Raw genomic sequence first — 9,620 nt, 5'->3', positions numbered from 1 at the left:
CGCACCCGCGGGGCCATCCCTCAGGTCCCCATCCCATCCCCATCCCCATCCCCATCCCATCCCCATCCCATCCCCATCCCATCCCCATCCCATCCCCATCCCATCCCCATCCCCATCCCATCCCATCCCCATCCCCATCCCCATCCCATCCCCATCCCATCCCATCCCCATCCCCATCCCCATCCCCATCCCATCCCCATCCCATCCCCATCCCCATCCCATCCCCATCCCCATCCCCATCCCCATCCCCATCCCCATCCCCATCCCATCCCCATCCCATCCCCATCCCCATCCCCATCCCTCAGGTCCCCATCCCTCTCCTCATCTCCATCCCATCCCTGTCCCCATCCCCGTGTTTCCTATCCCTGAGGTCCCCTCCCTGTCCCCATCCCCATCCCTGTCCCCTCCTTATTCCTTCTGTCCTCATCTCTGTGGTCCCAATCCCTGTTCTCATCCCCATCCCTGTCCCCATCCCCGTGGCCCCTATCCCAGAGGACCCCATCCCTGTCCCCTCCTTATTCCTCCTGTCCCCATCCCTGTGGTCCCAATCCCTGTCCCCTCCTGTCACCTGCTTGTCTCCATCCCCATCCCATCCATCCCATCCCCATCCCCATCCCCATCCTCATCCCATCCGTCCCATCCCCATCCCCATCCCATCCATCCCATCCCCATCCCCATCCCCACCCCATTCCCATCCCCATCCCCATCCCATCCCATCCCATCCCATCCGTCCCATCCCCATCCCCATCCCATCCCATCCCATCCCATCCGTCCCATCCCCATCCCCATCCCCACCATCCCATCCCCATCCCCATCCCCATCCCATCCCATCCCATCCCCATCCCATCCGTCCCATCCCCATCCCCATCCCATCCATCCCATCCCCATCCCCATCCCCACCCCATTCCCATCCCCATCCCCATCCCATCCATCCCATCCCCATCCCATCCCCATCCCATCCCCATCCCATCCATCCCATCCCCATCCCATCCCATCCATCCCATCCCCATCCCATCCCATCCCATCCCATCCCATCCCCATCCCATCCCATCCATCCCATCCCCATCCCATCCCATCCCATCCCATTCCCATCCCATCCCCATCCCTGCCTTTCACCCCCGTTATTTATTGCCCTGGGGGAGGCTGGTCCTGCCCGGGGGGGGTCCGGGGACGACACAAACTTGGGGTACCGCAAGGGGGGAAGCGGCCGCTGCCGTTCACCAATAAACCCCTTTGGTTCCTATGGGCCCCCCTTGCCCCCCCATGTCCCCAACCAGTCCCAGCTTCACTGGAGCCGTTTATTGCTGGGGGGGGGGCATGGGGGGAGTCCGGGCCCCCCCTCAGGGCTTCTTGGCCCTTGAGGCCTGACCCAGGCACCACAGGGAGTAACAGCCACCTGGGGGGGGGGGGACATGGGGGGGGTCATGGACACCCCCATAGACCCAAGTGCCCCCCCATAATTGACCCATTAGGGACCCACAGGCGTCTGTGCACACCCCCCGTCCTTACACCCCCCCACGGTCCTTACACCCCCCCACGGTCCTTATGCCCCCCCACGGTCCTTATACCCCCCCCATGGTCCTTATGCCCCCCCCATGGTCCTTATACCCCCCCATGGTCCTTATACCCCCCCACGGTCCTTACACCCCCCCATGGTCCTTATGCCCCCCCCATGGTCCTTATACCCCCCCATGGTCCTTATACCCCCCCCGGTCCTTACCCCCCCGTGCCCCCCCGTACCCCCAGCACAGATGAGGGTGGTCAGGCGGTAAAGGGCCGAGTCCATGGCCCCCCCCTTGAGATGCACGGGGAGCCCATTGTCCTCCTGGGGGGGGGGCAAAGGGGACATCAGGGCACCGGCACCCCCCTAAAGGACCCCCCCAAGTGACCCCCCCAAAAGGGCCCCTCCCAATGGGCCCCCCCCCAAAGACACCCCTATAGTGGGATGCCCCAAGTGACTCCCCCCAAAAAGGAACCTCCCCCAAAGTGGGACCCCCCCTAAAGGGACCCCCCTCAAAAGGGACCTCCCCAAAGGGACTCCCCCCCCCAGAGACCACCCCAAAGTGGGGCCCCCCAAATGACCCCCTCCCAAAGGCACCCCCCAAAGGGTCCCCCGTTAATGGGACCCCCCCAAAGAGGGACCCCCCCCAATTGACCCCCCAAAGGGGTGTCCCCCCCCAAAGTGCGACCCCCCCCCACCTGGAAGAGCTTCTGGTGCTCCCGGACCCGGTTGTGGAGGTGCCGGGGGGGGGCAGCAGGACCCAGAGACCGCAGCAGCTTGAGGGGGGGAGCCTTGGGGGGGGGGGGGTGAGGGAGGGTCCGAACCCCCCCATCTGCACCCCCATAACCCCCCCATGTCTCCTATAGACCCCCCATGGGGTGTGCCCCCCCCAACTACACCCCCATAACGAGCCCCCCATAACGTCTCCATAGGGTGCCCCCCCAACAGCCCCCCCATGTATCCTATAGGCACCCCTCATCTGCACCCCCATAATGAGCCCCCCATAACCCCCCCATGTCTCCTATAGGCCCCCCCCATGTCCCCCCCATCTGCACCCCATAACGAGCCCCCCATAACCCCTCCATAGGGTGTCCCCCCCTACTGCCCCCCCCATGTCTCCCCATCTGCACCCCCATAATGAGCCCCCCATAACTCCTATAGACCCCCCCGGAGTGTGCCCCCCCCATCTGCACCCCCATAACGAGCCCCCCATAACCCCTCCATAGAGTGTCCCCCCCCACAGCCCCCCCATGTCTCCTATAGGCCCCCCCATGCCCCCCATCTGCACCCCCATAATGAGCCCCCCATAACTCCTATAGACCCCCCCGGGGTGTGCCCCCCCCATCTGCACCCCCATAACGAGCCCCCCATAACCCCTCCATAGAGTGTCCCCCCCCACAGCCCCCCCATGTCTCCTATAGGCCCCCCCATGCCCCCCATCTGCACCCCCATAATGAGCCCCCCATAACCCCTCCATAGGGTGTCCCCCCAACAGGCCCCCCATGTCTCCTATAGGCCCCCCCATGCCCCCCCATCTGCACCCCCATAATGAGCCCCCCATAACCCCCCCCTGTCTCCCATAGACCCCCCATGGGGTGTCCCCCCCCCATGACCCCCCCATACCCGCAGCAGCCTCATGCTGAGCTCGCTCGTCCTCTGCCACCACAAAGGGCACGGGGGGGGGGGGGGGACGGGGGGGGACAGGGACAGCCCCGGTGCCACCCCCCCCCATGACGTGTGTCCGGTGCCACCCCCCCCGGGCCCCCCCCTTTGCTCCATATAAGGGGTTGGGGGGCACAAAGGGGGCAATGGGGGGTATTAGGGGTTTGGGGGATACAAAGGGGGCAATGGGGGGTATTGGGGGGGAACAAAGGGGGCAATGGGGGGTATTGGGGGGGAACAAAGGGGGCAATGGGGGGTATTGGGGGGGAACAAAGGGGGCAATGGGGGGTATTTGTGGTTGAGGGGCACAAAGGGGGCAATGGGGGGGATTAGGGGTTGGGGGGTACAAAGGGGTCAATGGGGGGTATTGGGGGGGAACAAAGGGGGCAATGGGAGGGAATGGGGGCTGGGGGCACAAAGGGGGCAATGGGGGGGTATTAGGGGTCAATGGGGGGGTATTAAGGGACAATGGGGGGGGGTTTAGGGTCTGGGGGTCCCCTTTCCCCCCCCCAGCAGCACCACAGGGCTCTTCCAAAGGGTTTTATTGGAGCCATGCCCCCCCCAGACCCCCCCCCAATAAATACCCATTAAAAAGGAACCAGCATTAAAAAGAGACCAGGTTGGGGGGGGGGGGGGGGTAGGGCCGGACTATCACACAGTGATAAGGCAGCAGTGACGAGCCCCCGGGGGGGGCAATGGGGCCGGGGGGGGGTGTTAGGGCTGTACAAATATACAAGGGGGGGGTTTCAGGGGGGTAGTGTTGGGGGACCCCCCCCCAAGGCCTTCAGAATGGAACTGCCCATGGAGGGGGGGGGTAAGGTCCATATTGCCCCTTAAGGGGGGTGATGAAGCCTATAGTGGGGGGGGTATACAGTCCATAATTGCCCCTTTGGGGGGGGATAAGGCTCATAATTGCCCCCCCCCCCATGGGGTAGATAGAGGCTGTAATTGCCCCCAGGGGGATGTAGTGCCCCCCCAGGGGGTAGAGTGAGGCTGTAATTGCCCCCTGGGGGGGACACAGAGCCCTTAAGTACCCCTGGGGATATGGAGAGCCCCCCCCAGGGATGAGATGGAGGCAAACAGAGGCGTTAACTGCCCCCAGGGGGTATAGAGGGCCCGTAATTGCCCGAAAGGGGCAGATAGAGCCATCATATGCCCCTGGAGGGGCGGAGAAAAGCCATAATTACCCCCAGAGGGGCATCTAGAGCCCATAATTGCCCTCAGAAGGGTAGATATTGCCTATAATTGCCCCTAGAGGAGTATATAGAGCCCATAATTGCCCATGGGGGGGCATCTAGAGCCCACAATTGCCCTCAGAGGGGTAGACAAAGCCCATTAGTGCCCTTGGGGGGGGCACAAAGAGCCCACAATTACCCCCAGGGGGGTATTTAGAGCCCATAATTACCCTCAGAGGAGTACATAGAGCCCGTAATTGCCCATGGTGGGGCATCTAGAGGCCATAATTGCCCATGGGGGGGTATTTAGAGCCCATAATTGCCCATGGGGGGTATTTAGAACCCATAATTGCCCATGGGGGGTATTTAGAGCCCATAATTCCCCATGGGGGGGCATTTAGAGCCCATAATTCCCCATGGGGGGGCATTTAGAACCCATAATTGCCCATGGGGGGGTATTTAGAGCCCATAATTGCCCATGGGGGGGCATTTAGAGCCCATAATTGCCCATGGGGGGGCATTTAGAGCCCATAATTGCCCATGGGGGGGTATTTAAAGCCCATAATTGCCCATGGGGGGGTATTTAGAGCCCATAATTGCCCATGGGGGAGTATTTAGAGCCCATAATTGCCCATGGGGGGGCATTTAGAGCCCACATCCCCCCCATACACCCACAGCGAGGGGGGTGTCACGAGCTGCAACGGCGCCGCCGGGCTCAGCCCCTTGCTGCCATGGGGGGGGTCGGGGTCAGGCGAAGACCTTGGCGATGGCATCGGCGCCGGCGCTGGCGCTGAGGCCGCGGCGCGGGTGGAAGGCGACGGCGTGGACGGCCTCATCGTGCTTGCGGCGATGGGCGCTGAGCTCCTGCACGCAGGTCCTGTGCGCCAGGTGCCACAGGCGCAGGGAGCAGTCGTGGCCTGGGAGAAGGGGAGCAGGGGGGGGACGGGACGACACCACGGTGAGGGGCTGAGAACGGGCGCGCTCGGTGCAGGGGTGGGGAGGAGGAATGGGGATGGAGGTGGGGGTGATGCTGGGGATACCATGGGGGGGGCATAAAGGGGGCAATGGGGGGGATTAGGGGTTGGGGGGCATTAAGGGGGCAATGGGGGGATTAGGGGCTGGGGGCACAAAGGGGGCAATGGGGGGATTAGGGGTTGGGGGGCATAAAGGGGGCAATGGGGGGATTAGGGGCTGGGGGCACAAAGGGGGCAATGGGGGGATTAGGGGCTGGGGGGCATAAAGGGGGCAATGGGGGGGGATTAGGGGCTGGGGGGCATAAAGGGGGCAATGGGGGGATTAGGGGTTGGGGGGCATAAAGGGGGCAATGGGGGGATTAGGGGTTGGGGGGCATAAAGGGGGCAATGGGGGGATTAGGGGCTGGGGGGCATAAAGGGGGCAATGGGGGGATTAGGGGCTGGGGGGCATAAAGGGGGCAATGGGGGGATTAGGGGCTGGGGGGCATAAAAGGGGCAATGGGGGGGATTAGGGGCTGGGGGCACAAAGGGGGCAATGGGGGGATTAGGGGTTGGGGGGCATAAAGGGGGCAATGGGGGGGATTAGGGGCTGGGGGCACAAAGGGGGCAATGGGGGGATTAGGGGCTGGGGGGCATAAAGGGGGCAATGGGGGGGATTAGGGGCTGGGGGCACAAAGGGGGCAATGGGGGGATTAGGAGTTGGGGGGCATAAAGGGGGCAATGGGGGGATTAGGGGTTGGGGGGCATAAAGGGGGCAATGGGGCAGATTGGGGCTGGGGGGCACAAAGGGGTAAATGGGGGGATTAGGGGCTGGGGCACAAAGGCGGCATTGAGGGTATTAGGGGCTGGGGGGCACAAAGGGGCTAGAGTTGGGGGTGATGCTGGGGACACAATGGGGACACGATGGGGACACGATGGGGGCACAATGGGGACACAATGGGGACACAGCCGCTTACTTCCGGACATGAGGAAGACCCCATTGGGATCAACAGCCAGGCAGGTGACAGCGTCCAAATGGGCCACCATGGAGTGAACCACTTTACCTGGCGGAACAAAAGGGGGGTGACAAAGGTGACAAAGCCCCCCCTGACCCCCCCCCCAAAGGGGTGTCCCTACGTCCCTGTCCCCAAACCTGTCCTGTGGTCCAGGAAGCGGATGCCACGGTCATCGCTGGCCGTGATGGCGAGAGGCTGCGAGGGGTGGCTCACGACCTGGTTGACCTGGCAGCCGCCTGCACATGAAGGGGACACGTGGAGGTGACATCGAGGTGACAAAGGGAGACACACACACACACAAGGGGAGGTGGCACCCGGTACCCGGCACTCACCACCTCCGTGCCGGGGGTCCAGCGCCAGGACGGGCCGAGCCACCTCCACGTCATAGAGCACGGTGGCACCGGTGTGGAACGCAACCACCGCCTGGCCCGGGTGAGTGGCCGAGAAGGTGACAGAGGTGGGGACACCGTGTTCTGCAAGGGGAGAAGGGGACAATGGGGGGACAACGGGGTTACAATGGCAGGACAATGGGGGGGACAATGGGGGGCAAAGGGGATAACAATAGAGGGACAAAGAGGGTGACCGCGGGGTCCAATGAGGGGACAATGGAGGTGACAATGGGGGTGACAACAGGAGGACAATGGGGCTGACAATGGGGGGACAATGGGGGTGGCAATGGGGGGACAATGAGGGGACAAGGGGGATAACAACAGAGGAACAACGAGGGTGACTGAAGGGTCCAATGGGGGTGACAATGGGGGTGACAATGGGGGGACAATGGGCTGACAATGGGGGGAACAAAGGGGGGGGATGACAATGGGGTGACAATAGGGGGGACAACGGGAAACGGGAGAGGTGCCTGAGGACTGGAGGAAAGCAAATGTCACTCCAGTCTTCAAAAAAGGCAAGAAGGAGGACCCGGGTAACTATAGACCGGTCAGCCTCACCTCCATCCCTGGGAAAGTGATGGAACACCTTATCCTTGATGCCATCTTAAGGCATGTCAAGGATAAGAAGGTTATGAGGGGCAGTCAACATGGCTTTACCAAGGGGAAGTCATGCTTGACCAACCTCCTAGCCTTTTATGAGGAAATAACATTGTGGATGGATGATGGCAGAGCGGTGGATGTGGTCTACCTTGACTTCAGCAAAGCATTTGACACAGTCTCCCACAGCATCCTCATAGCTAAATTGAGGAAGTGTGGCCTGGATGATCAGGTAGTGAGGTGGACTGCGAACTGGCTGAAGGACAGAAGCCAGAGAGTTGTAGTCTATGGGGCGGAGTCCAGTTGGAGGCCTGTATCTAGTGGAGTGCCTCAAGGGTCAGTACTGGGACCAGTATTATTTAATATATTCATCAATGATTTAGATGAGGGAATTGAGTGTACTGTCAGCAAGTTTGCTGATGACACTAAGCTGGGAGGAGTGGCTGACACGCCAGAAGGCTGTGCTGCCATCCAGCGAGACCTGGACAGGCTGGAGAGTTGGGCAGGGAGAAACTTGATGAAATATAACGAGGGAAAGTGTAGAGTCCTGCATCTGGGCAGGAACAACCCCAGGTTCCAGTATAGGTTGGGGAACGACCTGGTAGAGAGTAGTGTAGGGGAGAGGGACCTGGGGGTCCTAGTGGATGGCAGGATGACCATGAGCCAACACTGTGCCCTTGTGGCCAAGAAGGCCAATGGCATCCTGGGGTGTATTAGAAGGGGGGTGGTCAGTAGGGCGAGAGAGGTCCTCCTCCCCCTCTACTCTGCCCTGGTGAGACCGCATCTGGAATACTGTGTCCAGTTCTGGGCCCCTCAGTTCAAGAAGGACAGGGACCTGCTGGAGAGAGTCCAGCGCAGGGCGACAAAGATGATTAAGGGAGTGGAGCATCTCCCTTATGAGGAAAGGCTGAGGGAGCTGGGTCTCTATAGTTTGGAGAAGAGGAGACTGCGGGGGGACCTTATTAGTGTATATAAATATATAAAGGGGGAGTGTCATGAGGATGGAGCCAGGCTCTTCTCAGTGGCAAACAATGATAGGACAAGGGGTAATGGGTATAAACTGGAACACAAGAGGTTCCACTTAAACTTGAGAAGAAACTTCTTCTCAGTGAGGGTGACAGAACACTGGAACAGGCTGCCCAGAGAGGTTGTGGAGTCTCCTTCTCTGGAGACATTCAAAACCCGCCTGGACACATTCCTGTGTAACCTTATCTAGGTGTTCCTGCTCTGGCGGGGGGATTGGACTAGATGATCTCTTGAGGTCCCTTCCAATCTCTAACATACTGTGATACTGTGTGATACTGTAACGGGGTAACAATAAGCAGGACAATGGGGTGACAATAGGGGGGACAATGGGGGGACAAAAGGGTGACAATAGGGGGGACAATGGGGTGACAATAGGGGAGACAACGGGGTGACAATGGGGGGACAATGGGGGGATAAAGGGGTGAAAACAGGGGGGACAATGGGGTGAAAACGGGAGGGACAAAGGGGTGACAATAGGGGGGACAAAGGGGTGATAATAGCGGGGACAAAGGGGTGACAATAGGGGGAACAAAGAGGTGATAATAGAGGGACAATGGGGTGATAATAGGGGGGACAAAGGGACACACACACACACATACACACACACACACATACACACAGACACACACACACACAGACATACACACACACACATACACACACACACAGAGACAGACACACAGACACACACAAACACACACACAGACAAAAACACAAACATACACACACACACACAATCACACACACAAACATACACACACACATACGCACACACACACACATACAAACACACAGACACACACACAGACTCTCACACACACACATACACACACACAAATACGCACACATACACACACACAAACACACACACACACATACACAGACACACATACACACAGAGACACACACACATACACACACACACGCACATACACACACACATACACACACATACAAACACACACACATACACACACACACACTACACACACACACAGACACACACAGACACACATACACACACACATACACACACAGACAGACACACACACACACATATACACACATAAACACACACAAAGAGACACACACATACACACACAAACACACACATACACACACACAAACATACACACACACTCACACACACATACACACACACAGACACACACACACATACACACACACAGAGACACACACACAGACACAGACACAGAAACACAGACACACAATCACACATACACACACAGAGACATACACACACACAAACATACACACACACATGTACACACAGAGACACA

The 9,620-nt window shown here is 59.6% G+C and overlaps 2 protein-coding genes across 4 annotated transcripts in view; both read right to left on the bottom strand.

Annotated features, from left to right (window-relative positions):
- Positions 1-1,142: 1,142 nt before the first annotated feature.
- COX7A1 (cytochrome c oxidase subunit 7A1) lies at positions 1,143-3,139 on the bottom strand (the record flags this gene model as incomplete). Its single annotated transcript, XM_080636088.1, has 4 exons — positions 1,143-1,396; positions 1,741-1,825; positions 2,200-2,292; positions 3,125-3,139. 4 exons carry the CDS (start codon positions 3,137-3,139, stop codon positions 1,341-1,343), a joined length of 249 nt encoding a protein of 82 aa, XP_080492214.1. The 3' UTR covers positions 1,143-1,340.
- Positions 3,140-3,887: 748 nt separating this feature from the next.
- Positions 3,888-9,620, bottom strand: part of STRN4 (striatin 4) — a 23,153-nt gene continuing 17,420 nt past the window's right edge. For all 3 annotated transcript variants that reach the window (XM_080636045.1, XM_080636047.1, XM_080636046.1), the window contains 4 exons: positions 6,640-6,780; positions 6,445-6,543; positions 6,269-6,355; positions 3,888-5,255 (listed from right to left, as the gene is read on the bottom strand). In XM_080636045.1, the coding sequence (XP_080492171.1) occupies positions 5,086-5,255; positions 6,269-6,355; positions 6,445-6,543; positions 6,640-6,780 (497 nt within the window). In that variant the 3' untranslated portion in view covers positions 3,888-5,085. The remainder of the gene's footprint in view (positions 5,256-6,268; positions 6,356-6,444; positions 6,544-6,639; positions 6,781-9,620) is intronic.

The sequence above is a fragment of the Psittacula echo genome (assembly GCF_963264785.1).
Source record: "Psittacula echo genome assembly, chromosome: 29".
NCBI classification, from domain to species: domain Eukaryota; kingdom Metazoa; phylum Chordata; class Aves; order Psittaciformes; family Psittacidae; genus Psittacula; species Psittacula echo.
This window is presented reverse-complemented; position numbering and strand designations above follow the sequence as displayed.